The sequence below is a fragment of the Camarhynchus parvulus genome, chromosome 27, assembly GCF_901933205.1.
Source record: "Camarhynchus parvulus chromosome 27, STF_HiC, whole genome shotgun sequence".
Lineage (NCBI taxonomy): Eukaryota > Metazoa > Chordata > Aves > Passeriformes > Thraupidae > Camarhynchus > Camarhynchus parvulus.
Window position 1 is genome coordinate 2,593,360 of NC_044597.1, and position 27,583 is coordinate 2,620,942.

The 27,583-nt window shown below is 47.9% G+C and overlaps 1 protein-coding gene across 1 annotated transcript; it reads right to left on the reverse strand.

Annotated features, from left to right (window-relative positions):
* Positions 1 to 10,681: 10,681 nt before the first annotated feature.
* On the reverse strand, positions 10,682 to 27,565 carry RND2 (Rho family GTPase 2). Its single transcript, XM_030966293.1, has 5 exons — positions 27,409 to 27,565; positions 27,240 to 27,327; positions 16,829 to 16,938; positions 12,895 to 13,029; positions 10,682 to 12,080 (listed from the first exon to the last, which is right to left on the reverse strand). Exons 1-5 carry the CDS (start codon positions 27,508 to 27,510, stop codon positions 11,832 to 11,834), a joined length of 684 nt encoding a protein of 227 aa, XP_030822153.1. The 5' UTR covers positions 27,511 to 27,565; the 3' UTR covers positions 10,682 to 11,831.
* Between the last annotated feature and the right edge of the window lie 18 nt (positions 27,566 to 27,583).

Genomic DNA, 27,583 nt, shown 5'->3' on the forward strand with positions numbered 1-27,583 from the left:
GGCTACCACCCACACCAGCCCCAGGAGCCCTCGTGCTGCAAAGGTGCAGAAAAGGAAGAAATCCCAGAGTTCAAATGAGCCTCTCTTGAACTGCCAGAGTGTTGGAGTTCAGGACATCCCTATGTCTCAGAGCTCTTCTATTCTCTATCTCAAAGTTGTTTATTGTTTCTTATCTATAAACTTCTTTCTCTGGCCTGCTGAGGTCCGTTCAGCAGGTCAGACAGAGGCACTCTGGTGTTATCTTTTTATACTAAAAACTACATGTACATTTACCATAGCTTCCCAATACCTGTCACCTGTGTTAGACAGTGAGTTTCTACCTTAAACCAATCCAAAAGTGCCAACATCACAGCAGAAGATGGAGGCCAGGAAGAAGAAGGAGAAAGGCTGGACACACCCAGATTCCTCCATCTTGCCTCCTGAACCCCCATTCTAAAAACCCCAAAAATCTATTTTTCACCCTGTGATAAATTCACTATCATTCTACTTAAACTTTTGTGGCTGTAATTCTTCATATAAAGGTTGGTAATTGTTTTTTCCAAGGGCTAAATCAAAGGCACAGGGGTCTGGGGCTCTGTGCCAAGGTCTCTGAGCCCCCTGGGTCCTCCAGGGCAGCCAGAGGGATGTCCTGGCTTCCAACAGCTGCCAAGATCCTTTTCAAGCCCTTCCCAGGCAGGGTTTGACCAAGGGCAGCTGCTCCAAAGGGAATGCAGTGGAGCAGGGCAGATATTTATACCCCTGCAGGGATGCTGGGTCAGCCTTTTCCCATGAGCTCTTCATTCCTTTGTTCACCCTCCCCTATTCAGCAGGAACTTTCCTGGGAGGTGTGTGGAGGATTTCCCTCCCTGCTTGCACTCTCACATCTTTCTCATTCCTGGCTTGAAAGGCTTTGATTTACTGAGGTTCTATTTCAGCTTAAGAAATCTCTTGCAGCAAAATCATCAGTGCTGGTGAGAGAAACACCTCAAACCAGTTCAGGATCAAACACAGATCAAAATTTATACTTTAGAGGAAGAGGAAGCCTCCCCAGGAGCCAAGTGCTGACAGACATGGCTGGAACCAGGTGTGGGTGAGGAAAACATCAAATAATTCTCTATAATCTGTGTCTCACTTGTGATTGTGGTTATTTGTCAAGGCAGGGAACCCGAGCCTTTCCTTGGGCTGGGGGCTGTGGCAGCATTTCAGAGGCTGGTGGTGGAAAAGCTGCATTCCTTGGGGAACTGAGTTTTATAGCTCATGCACCCGATCCCATTGGCCATTAGGATGCCTTTTTTCCTTGCCAGACTTTTTCTCTAGATTAGTAAATGAAGAAAATCTATTTTCCCTTGTCCCAGGGAGAAAACTCAGTACCATTCCCCATAAAGGGTGCAGACTGTTCAGTGCATCCTGTACCTATTCCTTGAGAACAGCCAAGCACAGAAATATTAATTTGATTCATTAATTAATTTATTTTATTTTATAATTAATTTAAAAATTTGAATTTTAAAATTAATACTTTATTTATTAATTTATTGCTCCTTTTTTTACTTTTAAATTATAAATTGAAGTTTCTATATGGTCAGTGAATTTGAGAACAGCCAAGCACAGAAACATTCATTTTATTTATTTTGATTTTATAATTAATTTTAAATTTTCATTTTTATAATTAATATTTTACTTATCAATTTCTTGCTTTTTTTTTAACTTTTAAATTATAAATTAAAGTTTTCCTGTGGTCAGTGAATTTAAGAGAGGTCTGAGTGAATCTTGCAGCTAACATTTCTCTTGAGATTTGCAGAGAAGGGGGAAAGGAGAGTGAATTTTCTGCCAAGCCACCAGCAGTGCATCTGTGCCAGTGTGTGCTGCCCATACCAATGCCAGCCCTGCTGGCAGAGCTGCACAGGGCTGAGGGAGCAGCTCATTAATTTGCTGATCACCCTGCAGCTCTCTGCAAACCCCTGACCCTTTCTGCATCCTGCTTTGACTGCAGCACCCAGACTGCAGAATCGTCCTTTCCCTGCTCCCACAGCAGCCAAAATGTTGGAAAGGAGGAGCTGGGGGTGGGGAAAGCACACCTGGGTAAATACAGACCCACCCTGAGCTGTAGGGCATTGCTTTAACTCCCCACCATTCTAGAGGATTAGAACAAATAATTATTTGTTATAATAATTATTTATTTAATAATATAATATAATATAATATAATATAATATAATATAATATAATATAATATAATATAATATAATATAATATAATATAATATAACATAACATAACATAACATAACATAACATAACATAACATAAATTATTATATTAAATTTACTATATATTATATTATATTATATTATATTATATTATATTATATTATATTATATTATATTATAGAATTATTTGTTATAATAATTATTTTATAATATAATATAATAATTATTTATTTAATCAATATTTCATCAATATGGTTATAAAGAATTATTTGTTATAATAATTATTGCTGTGTTTCTCCTCTCAGCCAGGGATCACTGCTGCAGGGGAGGGGTCACTGCTGAGCTGCAGAGGGCTGGGGCTGCTCTGCTGCCCTCAGCAGCCCCTGCCCATGAACACAACCACAGGCAGCAGGAGCCACGGGTCAGGCTCAGTTACAATTTCAATCCACCACCCTGGGCTTGTTCACAGCCTTGATATTAACCAGCACAGTCAAAAAGGAGGAGGAAATTTTATCTGGGTCTTGCACATGGCTGTCTTTCCTAAGGATGTCCTCTGTGCCCACCTTCCCACCTTTCTGTGGCCAAGGATCTGTTCATGCAACACAGGCAAGAGCAGGGAGGAGGTTCTGCTCATGGAGCCTCTCCAGGCCAGGGCTGAAGTCATTTACCAGAAAAAAACAACTCATGTTTAATTACCTGCATTAATATTCAGGTCCTGAAGTGTTCAGCATTTGTATTTATTGGCTTAGAGAAATGAAAGAAGCTTTGCAGAGCATGGCTGCTGACAGCCTGCTCCCCTGAGGCCCTTGCTGAGGGAAGCATTTGCCATTTTGCATACATACATTCATTTCAATTGATTACAATGGGTTGATTGATTCAGTGCAATGAGGTGATTCATTGACAGCTGCAGAAATCAGCTAGGTCAGAGTAAACACATGGGAAAGACAGTTGGTTCACTCTCAGTTTGTTTTCACCTTACATCAGGGGTTCTTTGTCATTTCTTACACTGGGGGTTTGAGCACCTGGTTGGAACAGGGCACTGATGTGACAGAGGAAAGAATTTTGTGGCAGAGGCCGCTGAAAACCACAGCAGGGTCATTGCCAGGTGCCCCAGTGTCCCCTCTGAGGCTTCTCAGGTCTCTTGTGGCCTCAGATCCACACTGAACTGGGCAGCTCTGCCTGACATCTTCTATTCCTCATGACTGTGGAAGGTTAATGGTCGGAGCTGGGAGCAGTGCTGGATTTTGCGCTGCTTTCTTCCCATCCCCGTGCACACGGAGATTGCAGCCCCACCCTGCAGCACCAGCGCTGCTCCCACACACCAAAACCATCTCCTGCCACCTTGTGTCTCCCTCTCCCAGAGCTCTGAGCTGCTCTTCATCTGAGCCTGCTCATTTCTGGGTTTCTAGGACATAACAGCATCCCAGAAACCCAAATCAAAGCTGAAGCTGTGACCTCTGAAGGTCCCCGCTGGGAACAAACCAGGCTCAGGCATCACTCTGAGAAGGGGGAGACCCTGGGGTCCTGGCAATGGATTTGGGGGCTGCTGGAAAGACTTTTCATCACTAATCACTCACCACAGTGGCTGCAGTGGAAGCCAGACCAGCAACATTTGGTTTTCCAAAGCTCACAGACTCAGTGATGTCACACAACTCTGAGATTCTGCGATTTTATGCATGAATCCAGAGGTACAGGAGCACCTGCCATTACTAAAAAAATAATTAAATAGTAGAGTTTGGAAATTGCAAGGTCAAATCAGAACAAAAAAAAATGTGAGGCCGATGGTTTTGCAGCAAGTGATCTCATTTCATTCCTGGAAGGGTAGAAGTCTAAACAGTCTGGAAGTGGATATAAACATTACAAAATACACTGGTGAAAGATGCATTCTAATACTGGAGGAGTAGCAAGCCTAAAAATTTCAGATCTGCAGTAAAGAACTACATGGGTGAAGTCAGGAGCATGACTTAGATTTGGTTATGTGAGTAACTATCAGTGTGTGTATATATTATATTATTTATATTTATATTTATATTTATATTTATATTTATTTTTATCAAACATTCAGTTCTAACTCCTGTTGCTGCAGTTGCAGGAGAAATGAACTCTTAGCTGCTTTTGATTTCTTTCTATTTGATCACCCATTCTCCTTCCTTTTCCCTTGGGTCCCCTGCTTGTTAATCTTACAGGTCATGGAGCTTTATTAAAATAACACACCAGGAAGACATTGTTAATTATTAACAAAGGCTTTATAGATTTCTTTTCAATAATTTAAACTCATTATGGTCAAAGCTATTACATTAAACAGCAGATCAGTTAGTACAGATGGGATTGCTGACAGGGAATTGTCACTGAAATGTTATCCTGACTTGGAAGGTGTCCATTAATTAACACTTAAAGCCCAAGTTGGAGTCATAAAGAGATTTTCTTGCCATCTCACATACAGATTTGTGGGAATCAGAAAAGCAGAAACTTCCACAGACACTGAGGGATTTGATCTTCAGCCTTGAAAGAAGCTTAGATCCTATTATATGTAAATTATACATAAATTATATCTGTTCATGTAATATATATTTTTCTAGTTTTCTATTTTTCTATAAAAATATATATTTATATATAAATGTATAAATATGAATTTATTTCTATAATTCATATAACATTTATATTCTAATTTATATAATTATATATTATAATATACAAATTTCTGTATTACTTTCCACGATTAATTTATATAATTTTATATAATTTATTGTTATATAAGTATTATTTTATAATTAGTTTATAAATTATAATTAATTTATAAAATTATATTTATACATAATATAGATATATAAATATATATTAATATTTACACATATATGTAAATTTTACATATAATTATATGTAAAAATACAATATACAGACATTAAGCAGAAAAATCATAAGTTTATATTTTTATAGTTGTAGGAGAGAATATGCCTTAAGTGAGAAACTGGACTGAGAAGATGGTGAAGGGTTATATAAAATAAAAAGGGTGTGGCTGTATAAAATAAACTGAGAGTTTAGAAGTTATAACAGAAGCCAATGTGTGCATGTGAGTTAGAGGCTGATTGGATAAAAGTATCTGCAGTGCAGCAGAAATGAGTAAAGGTGATAGGTTAGAAAAACAAAATAACCCCTGTGGCATTTGTCTATTGGGTTAAAAAGTTCTATATTGCCTTGGAACAAAGAACTTGTGACCACTTTGAGCTGTGGCTGAATTCTTGCTCCTCTAAAATCTCACAGCCCCTGAGACTGATGTTTGTCTGAGCAATAAATCATTCTGAGCTTGAAAATGGTCCCGTCCCTTCGTGTCTAGCAGTGACAATGACAGTGATTATCTCTCATTAGCAACCTCTGAAAGGACCATTGAGGAGTTGGTGACCCAGTGCTGCGGCCTCGGAGCCCTTCCCTGAGCCCTGCTGCTGGCTCACATCGCTCAGCCCTGCCTTTCCCAGGACATTCCCTCCCTCCCTCCATCCCTGCTGCTGCTGCTCAGACTGCTGCCCTCACCCTCAGCCCCCGAAAAATGCCAATTTTATGATTGGCTTTTCACAAATATTAAAATGACTATTATATGTGTTGTGTTAGAAAGTGATGCTGTATTAATTTTTTTAGTAGTGTGTTACATAGAGTTTTAGGTTGTAACATAATGATAAAATAGAAACTGTGCTATGGAAGATACTTTTTAAAGAGAGGACTCAGCAGCCACAGGACACCTGAATCTTTCAGAGGAAAAGAATTTTTTGCTCCATTAGCAGAAGAAATGAACTTCTTCCTGCCTTGCTCAGCCCTGAAGGTCCCTCAGGATTCAGATGAAGTTGACACTGCCCAGACAGAATCCTGTGTTTGAATGGAATTTATGCATCATGGATGAGGTGTATGAATATGCAACAGGCTGTTGCTTTTAAGGGTTAATCCTCTGTTAACGTGGGTCCTTTTTCGGGCTTATTTTGCCCAGAAAAGGTACCCGGACTGTCCGGGTAACTCTTTGTTTTTATTGTCTCATATTGTCCTAATGCCAATTGTCCAAATTATTATTACTCTAACTATATTACTATTTTTATAACCATTTTATTATGATTAAACTTTTAAAATTTTAAAACCAAGTGATTGGCGTTTTTCACACAGGGCTGCACAGAGTCCTCCTGAGGACTCACAGGTCACCACCCTTGGGAACAGAACAATTTCTGCTGTGACCCAGACCAAAGGGGCTGCCTGAAATAGGGATCTCCTCGAGCCAGGTCTCAGAAGCTCTTGGAGATCTATTTCATACCCAAGATAGCTCAGCTACCTTAGAAGGCATAAAATCAGCAGGATGGCTTCTGTTGCAGTGTTGGAAACAAAAAAGTTTTAATAAAAGGTAAAATATTAAAACTCTTTACGGAGAAAAACCAAGCCAAGTGCAAGAGGTTCTTGCTGCTGGTAAAACACCTCACAAAAGCCATTAGTTTCTTTGTTCTCTTCTTTTTCTAGTGAATTGCTCAGGTGGGACTTTTTGGCTTCTGTCCAACTGGGTATCCTTAAGTTTGAGGTGAAGTCCCCAGGTCCTGTGAGGTGAAGTCCCCAAGGTCCTATGAGGTGTCTTTTTACCCAGTTAAGGAGAGAAACTTCTGAGCTTTTTTGCCTTTTTAAGGAGACAAAGGATAATTTTGTCACTCCATCAACAGGGGACACATTCCTACAGCTGCCTGTCCCTGGCTGTCCCTGCTCTGCTCCCCATGGATGGGGAATGCTTTTTTGGCAGGACACCTGCACTGGCAGTGCTGCTCATTAATTTTCCTGCAGGCACTAATTAGGGGCCTCGAGTCCTCCTCAGTTGCTGTGTGTTTCATGTGTCAGTTCCATTTCTTCCATCTGCTTGTTTTCGTTTCTCTCTTTCCTGTGCTGACTCATCTGCCTGAGCCAGGCTGCTCCTGGGCTGTGCCTCTGGAGAGCTCTGCAGCAGCACACAATTTACACAATTCACAAAATTCACAGAATTACAGAATCACCAGGTTGGAAAAGACCTTCAAAGTCATCAAGTCCAACCCAGCCCCAGCACCTCAACTCAACCCTGGCACCCAGAGCCAATCCAGCCTTGTTTAAACACCCCCAGGGCTGGTGCCCACCTCCCTGGCAGCACATTCCAGTGCCCACTCCCTCTTTCTGTGAAGGATTTTTTCCTCATGCCCAGCCTAACTCCCCCTGGCACAGCTGGAGGCTGTGTCCTCTTGTCCTGGTGTCACTGGTGAGCACTGCAGGGGAAATGACCTTGTGGGAATGGTGTGAGCACAGAGAACAGAACAGAATGACCGGGTTGTGTCACTGTCATACTTTCTGAAAAATCCCTTCGCCAGGATTTCTTCTCCTGGGAAGCTGAGAAGCCTCAGAGAAAAAGGAAAACAATATTATCTGATTGTTTCTCCTGTGTTTTGCTGCTTTGGAATGTGGTTGGAGATTGTTTATCCAACAGGTGAATTGTTTTTTATTTAATGACCAATCATGGTCAGGCTGTGTCAGACTCTGAGGAGTCAGTCACGAGTTTTCATTATTATCTTTTAGCCTTCTGTCTGTATCCTTTGTCTATTCTTTAGTATAGTTTTAGTATAGCATTCTTTAATATAATATAATAACATAAAATAATAAATCAGCCTTCTAAGAACATGGAATCAGATTCATCATTTCCTCCTTTGTCCTGGGGACCCAGAAAATACCACAAGGTTGGAAGAGACGTCCAAGATCATCAAGTCCAACCCAGCCCCAACATCTCAACCAAACCCTGGCACCCAGTGCCACATCCAGGCTTTGTTAAACACACCCAGGGATGGGGACTGCACCACCTCCCTGGGCAGAACATTCCAGAGCTTCATCACCCTTCCTGTAAAAAACTTCATCCTAAAATCCAACCTAAATTTCCCTTGGTGCAGCTTGAGGCTGTGTGGCTCCTCCATCCCCTGTTTGTGGGTCCAAGGCTTGCCCCATTTTTGAGTTACCAGGTGCTTTTGGACAGAACTGACGCTTGGAAATGAGGGCCATGGTCACATCCTTCACACATCTACTGCTGCTTTTTTTATCCTAAATTACCTGCCATTAACTTCAGCAGGTGCTTTGGAGCTGTTCCCATGCTGACAATCCCAAAACTTCCATTTTCTACTTTTCTATCTACTCCTATTTTGATATTTTTTCAGATATATAGACATACCTATATATATAGACACAATATATATATTATGTATATATCTACACACACACATCTATATCTATCTGTATATATCTATATCTATATTTATATCTATATATTTTTCATATATTTAGACATATATATATACAGACACAATATATATATTATGTATATATCTACACACACATATATATAGGGATCTATATATATCTATATATCTATATCTGTGTATATATATATCTACATCTATATCTACATCTATATCTATATATCTATAACTATATATCTATCTATATATAGATATAGATATCTAGATATCTCTCTATATATATAATATATGTATACACACACTAAAGACTCCCAAACTTCTCCCAGCAGGGTCTGTTTTGGTTTGGGGGAGAAGGGACCCAACAATGAGTTCATTTGCTCTGTCCCGTGGTTGTGACTCTCCTTTTCTCCTTCAGACTTTATTGTTTTTTTGCCTTTTCTATTCTTCTTTTGATTTTCCTTCCTGTTTTGTCTTGTCTATTCCTCTGTAGAGAAGGAGAGTGAAGGAGAGGGGCTCCTTTGAAAAGTCTGGTTAAATGAGCTACTGTGAGAGCCCAAACACTCTTTATTAGACAAGAAAGCTGGTGGAGAAGCAAGTGCCAGAATATTAAGCTGCTTGCTGAATTGTGGCTGCAGAGAGCAGCCTTGGAGCCCTCTGGGGAGGGGCAGAGGAGGGGACAGGGACACTCATTTGCCCAGAATTCAATCCCACTCTGAAGCCACAAGCCCAAGCCTCCAAAAAAGGCTCCCAGCAGTTCATGTCTGGGTTGTATTCAAGGCTGACAGATGAATGCTTTGGGCTCAGCTCAGCTGTGGCAGCATTTGCATTTCGGCTTTCATTAGCTCCTCATGAGCTGCACATTTCTGTGTCCAAACCTCCTCTGGACATGTCTGCATCTGAGTCTGGTCCTGCTCACTCTGGCAGAATGCACATTTTTTTGGCTGATACAAATTTATTTTTGTATATTTTTTTGGCTGTTCTAGAAGCAGCTGGGCACAAATTACTTTTCACTCCAATATCATTATTTTCATACCACAGTTAAAGCTGTGCTGAGGGCGGTGTGAGGTGAGTAGAAATGACACTTCCCTCCAGCACAGAAAATAAATTAACAAAACCAGAACAAGAAGTTTTGAAGAAAGATCCCATCCTTTTTGTGCACTGGAACTGGTGCCCCCACAGCTCCCTGAGCTGAGCTTTGGGAAGCTGAGCCTGATGTGCTGTGCCAATTCTGCAGTGGTGGTGACAGCCCCCAGGATGGATCCTGGAATTAAGATTTGCTTCCAGGGTGAGCTGGCAAGTTAAGGTAAAGCCAGCACAAGTTTAAACTGATCAGCGCCCCAGGAACTGCTTTTCTAAGGACTGGCACTTTAAATTCAAACTGCTTCTGTAGAGACTGGCACTTTAAATTCAAACTGATTTTGTAGGGACTGCCACATTAAATTCAAAGTGTTTTTGTAGGGACTGCCACATTAAATTCAAACTGCTTTTTAGGGACTGCCACATTAAATTCAGAAGCCTGAAAGTTGCTAGAATACAGTAAAAGGGACAGCACTTGCTGTGTGATGGGGAAAGAAGGAAGCCCCAGTGGCTGTGGGACATGGGGGTGGTGAGAACACCTGCAAACAGGTTCTGGGGAGTGGGCAGTGATTCCTGTGTGCCTCTGACTGCTACAATCCAAGATTTGGGGTCTGGTTCTGTCCAACAAGGTTTGCAAATGCTCTGGGGAACCCAGAGAGTGCAAGAAAAGCACCAGGGTGCTGAGTTGCTCTCCATGCACTGCATTGCTCAGTTCTTCCTCCTCCCAGACTGCAGATGGGGGTTTCCTGCTCTTGCAGCCTGCTCACAGCACAAGTGTCCAGTCACTGCTGGAGCTTTTCTGGTGCTGGTAAATCAGCAGCTCCAAAATTCCCCAAAATGCCTTCACTGTGCAGCTGCAGCCTCAGACCTGGCTGTGAGAGCAGACACAAAATATTGAGTCAAAAGCTAAAAGGACAGAGACAGCTCCTGGCAGCTCAGGCTGCTGAATCAGGCAGAGACAACCTGCAAATGCATTGCAGGAGTCAGGAGAGAGGGAGAGGCTGTTCAAGGCAGGTGTTTCAACTCCAAAATGAATACATTCACATAAATCCTCTGGGTTTTTCACTGAAGAGGGTACACAAGCGTATTTCAAGAGCCAGAGAGAGACATCAGGACACAAAGGTAAGCTGGGCAGTAAGAGGTTTTGAGAGGATGTGTGGTTTGAGTTAAAAATGAACACAGCCAAGCACCACAGATTTTCCAATCATGTTTATTTTTCCTGTAGCCCACAGACACAGTTGGATCTGGCAACAGAGCAGATTCTATTTTTCCATAAAGTGTCCATGTGACATTAAGCCCAGGCTAATACTGTCATCAAAGGCATTCAGAGGGGGCAGCAGCAGAAGCAATGGGAGATGCTGGGAGGAGGCCAGATAGCAAGGCACAAGGGCAGGGAGCACCTCCTCTCCCACTGCCACAGCAGAGACAGGGTGCAGATATGCATAAAGGCATTTTCCTCATCAATACCAGACAAACACAGCACCATGCAACACAACCTGCAGCTGGAAGTGGGTGGGGAGCAGGATCTGGATTGTTATTGCAGTTCTTGTTGGGAGCTGTGTGTGCAGGGCAGGGGGAGAGCCCAGGGAGTGCCCAGGGGTCAGCAAAGCTCCCCAGGGGCATTTGCTTGCTGGAGGGAACCACGATTCTCAGGGTGCATCTAGTGGGACACACCTCTCCCTCAGAGCCAGATCCACGTTTCAGATGCAGTTTGAGCATCTGAAATGCTGTGGGAAGAGACATCTGTCTGTTTTCTTTGCAGGAGGCGGGCTGCTGTGGTGTCTCATCAGGTTGAGGTTCCTTCCCAGCCCTCCCTCCCAGCTCTGGCCCAGACCTGCACCTTCCACAGCACTTGCTGTCCAACAGCATCACCCCAAACATCATTTCCCTTCTGAAGGAAGATTACAGGAATACTTCCTCCACACTCTGCTGCTCCCAATCCCCCTCCTCCCTCCAGCCCAGGTCCCACACAGCCCCCAGCCCACGCTGTGTGTGCTGTACAGCTGCACAGGGCAGGGCCTGGGCTGTGGGTCCAGGAGGGTGGCACGCACACACACATTGCTCCCTTTGACTTTGTTTCACCCAGCCACAGACCTTCCAGCACCCGAATCCTCCTCTGCCAAAGTGGTTCCTTCATCCCAAGCAATCTGCACAGCGGCAGAAGTCTCCACAGTGCAGGGCAACTCGTGCAGCCCTGCTTGCAGCTGGCACCTTTGCTCAGCCCTAGAGACTGAGAGAAAGGCTTTGGAAAGGCAGGCCAGCTCCTGCAGCCAGCACCACGCCCTTGTCTCAGCCACTTACTGTACAAATGGACAACACACACGCGTTATTTACAGCCCATTCCTCACATGATGGAGCAGCTCTTGGCTCGGTCTTTCCTGATCTCTGTGTCGCTCAGGAAGTCTGTCCTGCCAGGCATCTGTGACGCCCGCTTCAGTCCCCGTTTGGAGTTGCTGCGTTTCAGGTTCTTGTGCACCCTGTTGACCGAGGCCAGCGTGGTCAGGTGGAACACATCCCTCACGCTGTTCTCTGACACCTTGGAGGAGCATTCTGCATAGGCCACTGCCCCAATCTGCCGTGCCAGCGCGCTGCCCTGCAGCCAGAGAGAGCAGCAGGGAGGGCAACAGGGTTAGGACACCAAGGGGCAAGTGTAAAAATATGTATTATATTGGCTTTTTGCATTAAAATGTTCATTAAAACGAATATTGTTAGGAAAATTAATCCACAAAATGCGTATTTTATGATTGGCTTTTCGCATTAAAATGAATATTGTTAGGAAAATTAATCCACAAACACCAGAGGCTTATGTCCAAAAAGGAGGCAGAGGAGTCCTTTTGCTTAATTCAAATAAAGGGAGAGGCCATGGGGCATTCTCCTGGGATCTCTCCAACTTTTGGAGGACTCAGCCTCCTTTTTTATCTCAATTTCCCACATTTCCCTCTCTCTTTCCCCACTGACTGAGGTATAGACTTCCCAATACACCTGATACTGAAGATTTCCCTCTAATGTATAACCCTCCCTTTTAATTTTTAGTTCTTATGGAATTTAGGGGTTTTTCTTCCCCATTGTTTCTTTCATCTTTCAATGCCTAATTTCATTTATCAGCAAACCTAAAGTCACTGGGAGCAGAAAGAGCTGCACTGAACTGGAGATGCAGAAGGACAACACTCCCCTTTAGCCAGTCCAGCTTGTCAAATCAGGCACTTCCACCGGCTTTGAGGAATGACTTTTTGGCTACTAACTGGCTGGCTGTTCAGCAGAACATCAGGAATAAGTCAGGGTTTTCCAGAGCCGGGGACAAGAGTGGTGGAAACACGAGCAGCTCTGAGCCACGACCAAAGCAGCTGCCTGGGTGCAGCGGGTGACAGGGCACAGCTGTCCCCTCCCTGGGCACTGCCCAAACCCACCTGCTCGTGTGTCACAGGGATGAGGCGCTGCTTGGAGAGCTCCCTCAGGGTGTTGAGGTCTGTCCTCATGTCCAGCTTGCAGCCCACCAGCACGATCTTGGCGTTGGGGCAGAACTCCTGCGTCTCCCCTTGCCACTGTGGAGGAGAGAACAGGTTCTGGTGGGTGTGGCTTTTCCACATAACTGGTCAAACACTGATTAGCATATCAGGGCTCCTTAATGACTGCCAAGGGCAAGGATGGGAATGGCCAGAGTACCTTTCATGCCTGCCTGTTCCAGATTATTGCTCAAACCTGGGACCCCAAGGGTCAACAGGGCCAGTGGAGAGCTCTTTGCACATTCACACACTGTTCATTAATGGGAGCCACCTGTTAAAGACATTATGATGTTCAGAGCATAGCTATAGCCAGGGAAATTAAGAATTGAAGCAATGGAAAGAGAAGGCCAGGGCAAACATCCATGTCCTTCATATAAATTACTCCTTTCAGAGCTCCCAAAGTGAATGCCTGATGTCAGCCGTGTCTGCAGCAGTAAATAAATCCATCACCTGTGACCTCCCCCGGGGGGAGACCTGCACAGCTCCATCAGCATGTCAATGCCCCAGTTACTTATCTAGTGGTGCTGAAGTAGAAAGCAGATAATAAATAGAGATTACCCCCAGCTGAAGTGTCACTTGGAATTAGCAGTTTCCTGCTACAATAACTCAGGGTTAAGGTACACCCTGGGCAATTAGAAGCAGAAAGAAAACCAAGCCACTAAGCCCAGTGTCCACAACCTCGTGGGGAAGGGAGGGCTAAAAACCACCCAAATGTCATTCAACCAGTATCAGACCAAAGCCACTGCAAAATATGAAAAATCTTATTTTCTATCAGGAGATTATCTTAGGTACCTCCAGGTATCTGTTTGCCAAGGACTCAGGCACCCCCATCCCCTGGGCATTGTGCTGGAGGTCATGGTGCTGCAGCCACAGACCTACACAACCTCACAACGAACACATCCACTTCTTTTGGAGCTTTCACCCTAACTTATGTGAAGGATTTGAGCCACGAGGTCTGTTCACACCTGGCAGAGGTCTCTGCAGTGACACAGGGCTCCCTGTTCTATGGAGAGAGCTGTGACCCTCTTCCTGCATGACTGACACCTCTGGGAGCCCAAAACCTGTTGTGCTATCAAGACTTGTCAGAACCAAAGCACCACTCCGTGAAATCTTGTTCTGCATGAAAGGCAGAGCTGCTTGCTTGCACTCCCTCAGATGCCTCTGCCCCTTCAACTGTACATGCTGTACAGCAGCCCAGGCATCAGAAAGGAGGCATTAATAAAGATTTCCTCTGCTGGATTTTCGCCTGAGGCTTGAACAGGAAATGTTATTTTCCTTATTTGCCTGGTATCACAAGCTAAAACCCATTTCAGCTTCATGGTGTCTTAGGAATTTTCCTCACTGCCATAAGCCTGCACCAAAGGAAACAAGGCATCTACTCAGAGGCACTTAAGAAATCCCCTGGGATTTAGGGTTTATTTTAAGTTACCATATCAAAAAAACATTGCCTAGCAGCACTCAAAACATCTGTGAGGCTGTACAGGGAAAGTCATGCATTGAGCAGGGTGGACTCACATGAAGATTGTGCAGAGAGACAAATAACTCCCAGCCCCACCTAATTACTGAAAGGTTTGTATTTCATTAAGGTACCAGTGATTCACTTGCATTATTATTCTGCTGACTCCCAAGCTGAGCAGTGAATTCTTTGAGTCCACATGAAACACCCTCCCTCCACCCAGCCTGCTTGGTACCCAGGACCTGCTCTGGAAGCCAACACTGAGCCATTGACCAACTTATCTGAAGGGTCTTTGTCCCCTCAGCAGGACACTCCTGAGACAAATACCCACTTCTCAGCCCCCCCAGCAGCTGAGTAAGAGGAACTTGCTTCAGCACAACATTTGGCCAAATGTGGAGAGGCCAAGAGGCCAGGCAGCACAATGTGCCATGTTCAGGCCGTGGCCATTCCAGCCCTGGGGCTCTCTGAGGAGAACAGCCATGGGAGCTGCTGCTCTGTGGTGCTTTTCATGCCTTGGTGTCTCAGAGAGTGTCACAAAGGAGATGCCAGCTCCCCAGGACAGGATGCAGCTGCCAGGTGCTGTCCTGCACAGCAGAACCACAGCTCCCTGAATGCATGGGAGGGAGCAGGGCACAGCCAGCACCATGGGATGCAGTCCTGGAAAACCACCTGCCCTTCCTCCTCTGAGCAGCATTTGGGGCTGCTGGACTCCACTCCACCTCAGAGGAAAGCCTTCTCGTAGAAGTGACCCACTGGAGACCAGCCAGGGGTGCTCCACAGCAGATCCCCAGCCCCGTGAGGCTCCCTGGGACCTGGCAGCTGGAATATCAGCTCTGCTGAAAGGCACTAAGGAGCAGGTAGAAAACTCTCAGCTGTTCCCACAGAGCACAGCCACTCAGCTGTGCCAGGGCAGGCTTAGGGCCCTGCCTGCTCTCCAGGCCAGTGGCATTGTGCCATCTCATCTCAATAATTCACTTCAAATTCAGCACCACAGCTCATCATTTCTGTTGACGAGCTCTAGAGAACTGATTGCTGTCTTTTTCACTAGGCAGATGCTGAACTGAGAGGAGAGCCAAAAAACTGAGCACTCTGCTTGCTTGGAAACAGGCACCAGAGGCTCCTTCCCAGCTGCTGCAGGCCATCCACAGCCACTGCTGGTTCTGCTGACAGAGACCCACTCGTGGTTCTGCTGACAGAGACCTTCCAAGGTTTTGATGGAAAACAGAGCAAATGCCCAACATTTCCCTCTGCCCCACATTTGCAGGTGTGAACACAGACCCCATGCATGCTGCAAGCTGCCACCAACCCCCTAGGTTCCTTTCCAAATGGAAATATCTTGCATTCTGCACAGACCAAGCAGAGCACCTGACCATCTTCCTCTGAGCACAGGAACTCCAGGCAAGGCCACAGGGCCAGACATTCTCATAAATCTATTTAAAGAAGAAATCTCTGGCAAGGTTCTACCATTTGAGGCCAAACCCTTGCAAAATAGATAGCACAATTTTAATTTTACAGGCTAGGCTTACAGTTTAGAAGTCCACTTGCATAACAGAAATTGTCTTTTTTGCAGGATCGGGTCCCAGCTGTGAAACACAAATCCTAAAAAGATGTTGTCAAGTGTTTAATTTTAAAGTCTACAATTTCTTTCACAGTATTAGTTTATACATTTTTCTATTTTTTATGTCAAAACCTACTAAGAAATGATATTATTATTATCACGAACATATTTTCTCAAAAATCCTTTTGTTAGGATTTTTTCTCCTGAGAAGCCAAGAGGCCTCAGAAAGGAAATGTAAACAATAATTATCTGCTGCTGTGGAATGCAACAGGTGCATCTTTGATTGGTCTCATGTGGTTGTTTCTAATTAATGGCCAATCCCAGTCTTGGACTCTCTGGTCAGTCACAAGATTTTATTATCATTCCATTCCTTTCCTTTGCTAGCCTTCTGATGAAATCCTTTCTTCTATTCTTTTAGCATAGTTTTAGTATATAATTTTCTTTTAATATTATATATATCATAAAATAATAAATCAGCCTTCTGAAACAAGATTCTCATCTCTTCCCTCATCCCGGGACCCCGGCCAACACCACCACGTATTATTGCTACTGTTATTATTGTTGTCTGAAAATGCAGTCTTTTAAAAGAACAACATTACTGTCAACTTTTTAAAACGCAGCGCTTCAAAGGACAGGATTAGACCTTTTCATATCTTTCTGGCTACAGGGGCCAGAGCTCTGACCCTGATGAGAGCCTGAGGGCACAGGGACACCATGGTGAGGCAGGGCACCCCTCAGGCTGCTGGCACTCACCTTTTTGAGCACACTGTCCAGGGTTTTGGGGTGTGGTGGGGCAGGGCACCCCTCAGGCTGCTGGCACTCACCTTTTTGAGCACACTGTCCAGGGTTTCGGGGCGGCTGATGTCAAAGCAGATGAGCACGGCGTCCGAGTCGGGGTAGGCCAAGGGCCGCACGTTGTCGTAGTAGGCCGAGCCTGCAGAGAGGAGCGGGGTCAGTGCTAAAATAAAGTTCTGGTTTGAAAGAGACCACATGCCGTAAGGTTCAGCACAGCTGGAACGGCAGAGGATTTTAGATCCTTTGTTTAGGCACGGAAGTCAGATGTTTTGTCCTTGTTTTCTCATATTTAGCCCTTGACAGAGTGAAAGGGCAAGTTTTGGATCCCTCTCCGTGCCTAGCGAGCATCTGGCAAGTGCTGCTGGTGCAGGAGGGCTCAGCCTGGCTCACCCCTCATGCCTGGATTCCATCACTTGTCATGCCAGGGTTGCACCCCTAACAGCAGAAAGGTGTGGCTTAGAGAAGAGAGCAAATGCTGCTGCTGGTTTGTATCCTCCCTTGCTACCTTTATACAGGAGAGCTTGCTCACAAAGGTTGTGAGAATTTGTGACAGGTAAAAATGGATTGCCTTCTTTCTGGATTTGTGCTGGGAAAAGTCAGATTCTTTTTGGTATACAAAAGAAGTGACAGGATTTGGTGAATGAGCTATAAATGGAAGGGGATGATTCTGCATTCCACAGGAACTCTGTGGGCAGGCAAAGAGCCCAGCCTGAATCATGCACAGCTTCTACCACACACATGTGCACACACACCCCTTCAATGCAAATTTCAGGCAGTAAAGTCACTGTGCCACAGCATTTTTGTTTGCCCTGGTGAGTGCAGACACCTCAGCAAACACTCATGGAGCAATCAGCCCCACTGCTACTTAAAAACACTGCTTTGGTTTTATATTGCAAAAACAAATAGCTTAAATTTCCTGGAGGGATGAGAAGCAGATTTTATTTATGGGAAGAGGAAACAGAGACAGCAGAGCCCTTGTTGAATCTGCCTCCTCCAAAAGCAGGATTGCCATCCTAGGCTGAGGAAGCCAGACCTGCTTCCTGCTGCAGCTCCTTGGGATGTCAGGACCTGGCACTTTCCCACCCCAGGAGAAAGGAGCAGCCCTGGTGTCAGGTGGCTCCTCAGTGAAGTTCAGCACCTGATCAATTATGGATGATGGTGGCTTATGTTTCTGGAAGGATGGAAATCTGCCTGGGCTGGGCACCAGAGGAGAATGGGCTGTTTCTCTGCAGGTCCTGTGTGCAGAGGGGCTCAGTCCCCCAGCACAGCAGGAGCTCTGCAAACACCTGGGCAGCAGAACCTGATGCTCCTCTCCCTGCCCAGAGCCCACATGGGGCAGGCTGAGGGCTTTGTGGAGCCTTCCCAAACCCTGCCCAGTGCCAGGGACCGGCCATCCTGCTCAGAGCATGGCACCAACCAACAGCAGAGCTCCAGGGCTGTGACCACCCAGCCCCTGCCACTCCACACAGCCAGGGGAAGGTGCCCTGGATTTGATGTGCAATTGGATTCCCAGAAAAATTGGCTTCAGGGGTTCTCCAGCTCTTACAGCCAGCCCAGAGGAGCAAAGGCACCTGCAGCCCCTGCTCCTCCTGGGGAGAGATGGGGCTCTGTCCCTGCAAAGTCACTGGGAAGGGAAGGGGCTGGGATCAGCACAGAACAAACAGATCCTGACCTCTGCAAAGCCCAGCCCTCTTCCTAGAGGGAAAAATCAAGCTCCCTAATGGAAAGGAGCCAGTCCCTGTGGCATCTTGGGCAGCTCTGGGGACAGGGATGCCAGGCAGGCAGGCAGGGTGAGCCAGGGTGCAGAGGTTTCTGAGCTGTCCTCAGGCTCACACTGCTGCAGCTCACACCTGGCAGGGGCACAGCCACACGAGCCAGCCCTGCCCAGCCCAGGGCTGCTCTCACAGGCAGCACCAAGCACAGCACTGCTGAGCTCCCCTTTGAACAGGCTCTTCTGTTCGCCATGAGCTGAGAGCACAGGGCAGGAGATCCAGGGCTGATCTGCATGCCTGAATTAGCCCAGCCCTTTATGTGAGCCCTGCCCTCTCCCCCGTGCACACAGAGCTCTCTGCCTCCAGACAGGGGCCCTGGTGCTGGAGGAAACGTTCCCACGCACATCCTCTCCCTGCAGCTTCTCAGTTTTACATAAACACTTGAGATAAATCTACCCCCTCCCAGCCAAGGAATGCTCCTTTTGTAGGGGCAGCTTTGGCTCATTCAGCACAGACATTGCCACAGCAAACTGTATCATAGCAACCTGCTGCTCCCCAGCAGCCAGCCAGCTCCTCAGCGCTGCTGCAGCCCCCCAGCATCCCCCAGGACCCCCACAGACCCACCCCAGTGCCAGGAATCCTGCTGTCATCACCCGGACCACAGGAGAGATCCCGTGCTGAGGGAAGGGAAGCACGAGGTAAAGAACCTGATTTTTTAAATGAGATCAGAATTTGCTTCACATTCATTACCTCCAAAGAGCAGGAGTCACCCCTGGCAGCTCAGCTGGCATTCAGCTCCCAGGCAGCCGCAGCCTCTGCCCACCTCAGTGCTGCCCTGTGGGGCAGAGGAGCTGCATTGCTCCCAGCCAAGGTAATCCCCAGTTTGCTCTGCAGACCTCTCTACTGAATCAGGAAATTCTGTTCTGCATCTATTATTTTTTCATTGCATTTGACAATTAGAAAAAAAATAAATCCAAACCAACACCTCCCCCCCCCCAAACCCCACCTAAACAACCCAAAAAAGCCAGAGCCTTCAACTCCAGCTCTCCAGTTTTATGGATTATGAGCACTTGACACCTTGCAGATCCTCCAGCAAGACACTCCAGAGATCACAGTCTGGCAATTCCAAACACACACAAGAGCCCAAGGCTGGTGTGTCTGCAGATTCAGCCTTCCTCTACTGCATGAGTCATTCTCCACTTGGCATCCAGGTCTGCAAGAAACAGGACCTAAGTGCATCTGTTCATGATTAAAGAGAAAACTGGAACAAGCCTACAACCAGCTTAAAAATAAAATTCACATTGTTGTCTACAATACAAGCATGAGTGGCTCCTCTTTGCCCTTGCCTGGTAGATCCTGGAGTGCCTGGCACTGCAGCTCAGAGATGCCACTCTTGGGCAGGGGACTGAAATGTGCTGCTTCATCTCCACCAACGTGGTGCTAATCTTCATTTGCTCCTCATTAGCTGTTCAGGAGATGATGAGCCTCCTCACACAGGCACCCTCCATCCAACAATAGGGAAAGCCAGAGTGTCTGCAGAGCCATGATCTGCTCTGCAAGGGGCTCCCAGAGCCCAGCTCTGGCTAAAGCAGAGATGAGCACTGCCAAGACCTCGATTTCTCAGCATCACTGAAAGCTCACCCCAAAGAGGCAGCAGTGCTGAGGCACATGCTGCTTCCTGCAGGCACTGCCAAGAGCAGCCCTTGTGCAATGAAACACAAATTCATCGCAGCTTTCTGCAGGGCTACACTGACAAAACACAGTCTTGGGTCACCTCCCCACACAGAGGTGCCAGACGAGCAGCAGCCTTTAGAGATGACACAGGATGTCCACTCTGCCAGGCAGATCCCACCCAAGCTCTGGGTAAGAGGACAAAGCTGCCAAAGCAGGAGCAAGTCAACAGCCCCAGGACCTTCCAGAACCTTCTGTCCTGGCTGAACTTTGACATTTGTCTGGCTTGTGCAACATCACTGCAAACCCCTGAAGTGTAGGAAAGGAGGAAACTGCTCTGTGACACAGAATAAACACTCTTCTGGGAAATGCACAACTGAAAAAAAAAAAAACCCAGCTCATCAGTTTGGACAATTAACCTCTGCTCCTAATTCTTCCAACGCACGTACAGAAATGAGTGAATTACTAAAGAGCCCAGCTGGCACACCTTCAGGATGGAGGCAATGGTATTTGCATAGGCTGAGGTGGCATTTCTGGGCCCTTCTCCAGATCTTATTACTGGAAGCCTGCCCCTCAGGAGGAGGCTGCTCTGCTGGATTTACCAGTGGAGGAATCCTCAGTTCAGGCAGGCACTGAGCACTTCTGCCTCATCCCAGTCCTGTGTCCTGCCTCACCTGTGGTCAGAGAAGCTTGCTCAGCTGCAAAGCTCCCTCCAGGAACTGCGAGGAGCCCCTGAAAGCTCCTGGGGGAGCATCACTGTGGTGGCATTTGAGGGAAGAGATGAGAATCCTGACTCCGTGTTTCAGAAGGCTGATTTATTATTTTATGATCTATGTTATATTAAAAGAAAATGATATAGTAAAACTACACTAAAGAAAGAGAAAGGAGACGTCAGAAGACTAGAAAAGAATGATAAAATCTTGTGACTGCTCACAGCCTCGACACAGCTGGCTGTGATTGGTCATCAAGTAAAAACAATTCACATGAGACCAAGCAGAGATGTGCCTGTTGGTAAACCATCTCCAGACCACATTCTAAGCCATCAGAGAGTTATTGTTTAGATTTCTTTTCTGAGGCTTCTCAGCAGAAAAATCCTAGCTAAAGGATTTTCATAAAACACGTCAGTGACACATCACAGGGTGTCTGGCATGGCAGGAGTGGCAGGACTGCCCTCCCAGCCTTTTCACGCCTGCAGCAGCTGAGCAGGGAGACAAATGGGGGTCACAGGTCCCTTCCTGGCACTCCTGCCACGTCACAGGGCAGCTGGCATTGCCACAACCTGCCTGTCACCCTTTCTGCAGGGTACAGCAGGGACCCAGAGGGGCAACAGCCTTCCTGCAGCACACACAGGGAACAGGGCTGAGGGCTGGATGGACACAATGCTCATGGAGCAGTGCTGCACATTTCAGGGTTACTGTTCACAGGCATCAGATCCCTCCCCAAGCATGTGGCTGCCAGATAAGGTTTCTTCCCACAGGGAAGGCTGGGCCTGTACACTTGCAAAGTTTAATGGAGTGGAGATTTTTATCTTCAGAATCTGGGGCAAGAGGAGCAGGGAGAGCAGAGCACAGCAGAGAGCAGATCACCTCTGGGCTGTGGGAAAGGGGTCTGCGCCTGAGCTGGGAACAAACCCACCCCACAGAACATCTCTCCTTGTCCAAGAGGTCACAGCAGCCAGCAGGGTCAGCCAGTTCCTCAGGCAATGTTCCTCAGCACCACCACAACTCCCAGGACATCTCATGGCCCCACAGAGGCTTGAGCCTCTCAGATCTGGAGGGGGTAAAGGATGGATGATGCCACAGGGATCATCAGAGCAGAACCAGCCTCCATCCCTGAGCCACAGAGCATTGCAGCATGGCCCACGCTGTGCCCAGCCCAGGGAGGTGATCCTCCTGGGCACTGCCCTGCCCTGTCATGCCCTGCCATGTCTTGTCAAGGTCTATCCTCCACCCACTTCAGTATCAGCATTTCTGCTGCAGCCCTTTAAAGTTCTGTCTGACTGGTTGCTGACCTGCATGGGAATGTGACCCAGCTGTATTTTTAGGATTAACTACATATTTGTGCTGAGGCACAACAAAAGCACGCTTGCTTTTAGGTTCTCAGTCTGAACAGGAAGCATGGGAGGAGCTCTTCTGGTATGGAAAGGGCAGCTCCACATTTTCTGTCTGCCTCAGAGTGAAGTGTTTCTGAGACAGAACTTGTTCTTACACTTGGGAAGAGGCAGCCATGGCAATCCTGGAGCTGCTCGCTGGGAATCCAGGCACAGACAGCCCCAGCATCCATGGAGATGCCATTGCTAAACTCAGCCCCTTTCAGCTCTCTAATCTCATCAACATTCCTCAGTAGTTCCCTTAAAAGAAGGATCTGTTATCACAGCCTGTGGGTTCCCACACAGGCCATTCCAAGGCAGACTGTTTGCTGAGCACAGGCAAAGAGGAAGGCGGAGGGGGATTTGCAATTCACAGTGTTATTCTTGTCTCGAAAGCACATCTGCTGAAGAGACAGTGGCTGTGGAGAGCTGGCAGGCACACAGCTCTGCTCTGAGCTGAGCAGGGCACTGCTGAACCTGTGAGCACTGACCTTTGCAACGCTGCAGGCTGCAGCAGGCACTGCCACTCTCATAGTCCACAAAGGACAGTCCCCTCCAGCAGCTTCCCAAGGCAGCAGTGACCTTGTGCAAGGCACAATGCCAGGCTGGCTCTCCCACTGAGCTCTGGCAAAGATGTCCCTACCAGAAGCAGGCAGCTCTGCAGCTGAGTCTGCATCAGCTGAAGATGCATCAAGCAGCTCAATGCCCTCAGATCACTCCCTGCTCTGCCTGCCTGCACTGTGAGGCACAAAAGCAGAGCCTCCTAGCATGGGGGGGTGAGCCAAAAGCAAAGAACTCAGCACAGTGTAGGTTCCTCACCATTATTATTGAAAACAGAACAAAAAAATCCACCTAGATACAGGGTAAAGCCTCAGAGCTGCCAGCATCAGCGCTGCCAACCCGGGCAGCAGCATGGCTTGAGCTCCTCTCTCCCCTTGCTTGCACCCAGCGCCAGGGAAGCTCTGCAGAACAGGGCATTGGGCCAGTCTGTTGGGCACTGGTCATTCCCACCATGACCTGGCATTGCCAGTGCACCAGTGGGCAGTGGGTGCACTGGCAATGCCAGCTCCTGGTGGGAAACACTCCAAGCACAGGTCCCTGGGCAGCAGGGCAGCCCTGGTCCCTGGGCAGCCTGCTCATTGAAGGCTCTCTCTGCCAGAGACCTGCTGAGCACCTCAATGGTTCCACTTCCAGACCCGGGGACACTCCCTGATCCCACGGGGAAAGCATTACCTTGCTGAGGAGAAGCTCCCTGCCCCTGCACGCCCTGGGGGGAGCAATGCTCCCTCCCAGACCTGACGCACTCAAACGAAACTCGAAACTCGCCCACTCCTTGCGGAGCATCGCTAATGATCACCAGCCGTGCACCCTCCTCCTCCTGCCCCAGGAACAAAGCTCTTCCTGACGGGCCGGGGCACAGGGAGGCACCCAGCCCTTTGGGAACAGCACTCCCAAGCCATCAGACATCCCACCGAACAGGAGTTTCCCCCACCACAAGATCCCAGCCCTGTGCAGAGGAGTTGTTTCTGTGCTGAGCGTGTTCAACCAACAAAAGAATTTGCCAGAACAGGAACAAGAACAAGAAGAGCAGCAAAGCACTGTGCCCTCCATAAGGCTCAGGAGCAGAGGTGCCAGGGCATGGCCATTCCCTGGAGCTGCAGCCATTCCTGCCCCATCCACGCTCTGCCGTTCCCTGGAGCTGCAGCCATTCCTACCCCATCCATGCTCTGCCATTCCCTGGAGCTGCAGCCATTCCTGCCCCATCCGCGCTCTGCCATTCCCTGGAGCTGCAGCCATTCCTGCCCCATCCATGCTCTCCGTCCTGGAGCTGCAGCCATTCCTGCCCCATCGCACGCTTTTCCGTTTCCTGGAGCTGCAGCCATTCCTGCCCCATCCACGCTCTGCCGTTCCCTGGAGCTGCAGCCATTCCTGCCCCATCCATGCTCTGCCGTTCCCTGGAGCTGCAGCCATTCCTGCCCCATCCATGCTCTGCCGTTCCCTGGAGCTGCAGCCATTCCTGCCCCATCCATGCTCTGCCGTTCCCTGGAGCTGCAGCCATTCCTGCCCCATCCATGCTCTGCCGTTCCTGGAGCTGCAGCCATTCCTGCCCATCCATGCTCTGCCATTCCCTGGAACTGCAGCCATTCCTGCCCCATCCACGCTCTCCCGTTCCCTGGAGCTGCAGCCATTCCTGCCCCATGCAGGCTCTGCACCCCTTCCCTCACAGACAAGGATGCCAAACTGTTTTTCAGTGGAGGTTCTAGCAAACAGCATGCAGCACCTGGGGACAGCAGGCATGGGACATTCCTGACATGCTGTGACACAGCACATGAAGCAATTTTACTCCCATAGTCTGAATTGAAACAAACATGAAACTCAACCAGCAGCTGCAGATGTTGGACAAGGGGATTTTCTCCCTGGTGCATTCCCAGATCTAACTCCCACTTGAGTCCCAGCAGACCACCACAGGTTTCACCCTTTTGAAGAATTCTCAGCACTGGAAACTCTCCAGAGTCACCCCCCCAGCCCCAGAAAACAATGGACAAAGAGTTAAAAGACATCTAAAGAAAATCAGAGCTCCCCGTACAATTTGGGAGCCATTCAGTTCTCCATCACTCCCATCCACTCCGTGTCAATATTGCTCTAACAGGAGCTCCTGCCTGCCAGCTGCCAATGTCACAGCCTATGTTTGCCACTTAGGAGGGGTCAATTCAGCTCAAAAGGCTGCATTTTCCAACAGGATGACAGGACACAGGGAGCAGGCAACAGCCTGGGCTGTACAGGGCTTTCCAGGGGGGTGGCTGAGTGGCCAGGCAGGCTGCAGGAACACTCAGCTATCATAAAGGGAGTTTTCCAGCCAGACTGCATTTTCCCCATCACCCACTGCTGAGAGATGCTCAGCTCACCTTGTGCAGCTTCCAAAGTGTCCAGCTGCTTCCTCAACTAAGTATGGCATGATGGAAATTAATTAAAAAGTAAAAAAAAAAATCACCTCCTCTCTCCAGGTCTCTGCTGATTTCTCAGGGAATTTCAGTTCAAATCACTTATCTAAGAGAAGGAGAACATTTAAAATAGAAAGTGTTCCCCTCCTTATGTCAGGGTCACCCTTTTTCACTCTTGCTGGGATGGAATTTGTCATGAATAATATGAAAAGCAGCTTAAAAGAAAGAGTAAGTAGCCCAGAGAGAAGGGAAACTGCCCACCAATACCTGTAATTCTCCATGGGGTGGGCAATGAGCTTCTCCTGATCCCTTCAGCTCAGCTGGTTCAACTCACTATTGTGCAAAACTTCTTTTGCCAAAACTCTAATTTATAAGAATCTCTGAAGGCTAGTGAAAACTCAACAGCAGTTTTCAGGCTACAGCTAAAAATTTCAGTTTGATTACCAGGGAAAACTGCTGTCTAGTGCTTTGCAGGATTGTTTATTAAGAACTAGCTCCTGTGTATTTCAAATCAAAGGGAATTTATCTGGAAAACTACCTGATGAACTCTATCTACAGCAAAGCTGTTAAAAAGGTCTGACATTTTTCAGAGGAGAAAAGAGAAAGAATCAAAGTCAATTTGTTTTTGGCTGCAGAGACAAATATTGGAAAAACATCTTTTGTCACAGGGGGGAAAAATGAACGTGTGACAGCATCAGATGCAGGTGCCAGATACATCCTTTAAGGACTTTTTATCATGTCCTTTTCTTTAAACACTTCTAAGACCAAAGCAAATCATTCTGGAGGATTCCTAAAAAGCAAACAACACTTCAAACGTGCTTCTACACCCTGCAAAGACGAAGTTTCTTATATCAAACATAGATACTCAAGAGCAAAGCCATTCAGTGCCTAGCAAAGATAACCCACCACATCCCCCTCCAAGGCTGCAGAAGCCCAAGTTTGGAACAAGTTTGGAACAGCAGCCACCCTGCAAGGGCTCCCATGCAACCACCACTCTGTGCTTCAAGCACAGCTCCTGGTCAAACACCAAGAGCCAACACTTCATCCCCAGGAGCCAGCGTCCTCATGGCTCACATCACAGCACACAGCTTGCCAGCAAAGCTGAATCTAATTCTCTTTTTGTCTCAGGGAATAAAAATCAGCAAAGCAAGGTCTCCTGGGTCAGGAAGCTACTCCAGAAGAAGATTCAAATATATTTTACATGTTTGGGCTAGCCCAAGACTCAGTAGAGCCACTACTCTAGGTAGAGCTATGCTAATCCTATAGCTGTCATTTAATGAATGCAAAATTACAGCAAGGAATCTGAATGAACAGCAGGAAAAGAAAGTCCTAGGTCATGTTTTCATTTACTACTGCTCTTGGACACTGAGAGCACTTCATTTATCATCAGGATTCCAAAAATTAAGAGACTATGGGGAAAGAGCACCAGCAAGCACACGATGTATATTCATTAGCAGAACACAGCATTCAGCTGCACTGCCCGTACAAAAGGACCCAAAGATAAATTAGAAAGTGCATGTGAACTTTGCGGGATGCCAATATTTCTATCAGCTCTGCATCACGCACTGCTCCTGCAACTCGTGCCTCCCCTGGGGCAGGAGCAGGCACGAAGTTTGGGACGGGTCTCGGTGGGCTGGGACAGCCGTGCCCGGCGCTTTGAGCAGAACCACGACCGAGGGCACAAAGAGGCAAAACCAAACCGAGCCAAAAAGACGCCAGAGAGCCGCGGAGGCTCTGTGGCAGCACCAAGGCATCCCTCCCGAGCTGCGGGCTCCCTCCTGCAGCAGCACTCTCCCTCCTCCCCGCTCCCTCCGGCCTCAGGGCTGCAGCCGCAGCCGCTTCTGTTCGCTGTCCCCGCTGCAGGGACGAGGGAGCGCCCGCCCGCCCGGCGCTACCGGCGCTGCCCGGTGCCCCGGGAGGCTCGCAGGGCTCGGAGCCGCTGCCCCAGCCCGGCCCGGCGGCTCCGGGAACGGGGAACCCACCGGTGGGAAGGACCAGCAGCACCCCCGCGCATCCCCCGGCCCACCTGAGGTGTCCCACATGTTGAGCTCGGTGCGCTGCTTGTCGATCTCGAAGCTGGCCGTGTAGTTCTCGAAGACGGTGGGCACGTAGCTCTGGGGGACGGAGGGGAGAGCACAGGTGAGCCCAGGGGAGCTGAGGGGAGCCCGGCCCGCCCTCCCGCAGCCCTCCCGCACCTCGGGGTAGCAGTCCTTGGCGAAGACGTGCAGCAGCGCGGTCTTGCCGCACTGCGTGTCCCCCACCACCACGATCTTGCAGCGCGCCAGGTGCCCCTCCATGGTGCGGGGCCGCCGCGCCCGCTCCGCCGCCGCTTTACCGGGCCGGCCCCGGCCTGGCCGCGCCCCCGGCCCC